The sequence below is a fragment of the Phoca vitulina genome, unplaced genomic scaffold (genome assembly GCF_004348235.1).
Source record: "Phoca vitulina isolate PV1807 unplaced genomic scaffold, GSC_HSeal_1.0 scaffold89, whole genome shotgun sequence".
Classification (NCBI taxonomy): domain Eukaryota; kingdom Metazoa; phylum Chordata; class Mammalia; order Carnivora; family Phocidae; genus Phoca; species Phoca vitulina.
The window spans coordinates 2,560,912-2,561,868 of NW_022589792.1; the positions used below are offsets into that span (position 1 = coordinate 2,560,912).

Consider the following 957-nt stretch of genomic DNA (forward strand, 5'->3'; position numbering starts at 1 on the left):
CTCTCTCTCTCTCTCTCTCTCACACACACACACACACACACACACACACAGCACCATCCCATCCACGTCCTCCCTCGCTCTCTCCCTCTCTCTCTTCTTTCCTCCCTCCCTCCCTTACTCCCTCTCTCTCTTTTGCACGCGTCTGCCAGCGACGGTCTGCAGCCGGTCCGAACTCGTCCTCTTCCCCGGGAATCTGCGAGCTCCCCCTTTGCCTGCGATCAGGCTCAGAGGCGGAGGGAGGCAGCGCGAAGTTTACACCCCTGTGCCGCTGCCAAAGCCGAAAGCCTTTTTCTTCAGCTGCCGCTTTCCCCCTCCTGGTTTTTGTTTTTGTTTTGTTTTGCACGGGGGGTGGGGTGGGGTGGGGGGTGGGGTGGGGTATGCTGTGTGTTGGGGGTGGTGATTGGGAGGTAGGTTTTGATTTTTAAATTTTGCATATTTTCCTTCTCTCTCTCTCTCTCTTTTTAAACTGAAAGAGGATGCACAGGAGGCGAAATTGAACATTTTTTTGTTGGCTTTTGTTTACCTGGCGTGTGTGGCAACCGGCTCGCTCCCTCTCTCTGCTTGCTATCCCTGACCTTTCTTTCTTTTTGCTCCTTTTCAAAAAAAATATTAATTTCCCCCTTCTGTGCAATGGAGCGTGGAGGGGGGAGGAGGGGGAAGGGTTTGAGAATCCACCCAAGCCCGGCCCCTATTCCCCAGAACACCAATAATAACCCCCTTTAAAACATTTACCTTCCTCCCCTGCTCCTCCCCCTCCCCCCTCCCCCCACCCGCCCCCAACTCACAACTCTGTTGAGTCCAGAAGCTCAGAATCGGGCGTTGGGCTTTGCCGGGTGCTTCAGATCAATGGTAATTATTTAATTTTTTCCAGTTTTATTTTTGTAAACAGAAATCAATTATTATTTAAACTTCAAACAAGCAAACAAGCAAAAAAAAAAAAAAAAAAAAAAAAAAAAA

The 957-nt window shown here is 49.7% G+C and overlaps 1 protein-coding gene across 4 annotated transcripts in view; it reads left to right on the forward strand.

Moving 5' to 3' along the window:
* The window catches only part of NFIX (nuclear factor I X), a 96,393-nt gene that overhangs the window by 26,337 nt on the left and 69,099 nt on the right, over positions 1-957 (forward strand). The window contains exon 1 of one of the 4 annotated variants that reach the window (XM_032395912.1): positions 75-317. The exons of 2 other annotated variants lie outside the window; for them this stretch is intronic. Coding sequence is in view for 1 of the 2 variants with exons in the window: in XM_032395907.1 (XP_032251798.1) it covers positions 847-849 (3 nt within the window). In the remaining variant the exon portion in view is untranslated. Of the gene's footprint in view, positions 1-74; positions 318-770; positions 850-957 lie in introns of those variants that run through there. One more of the 4 variants, XM_032395907.1, reaches the window with a different exon arrangement.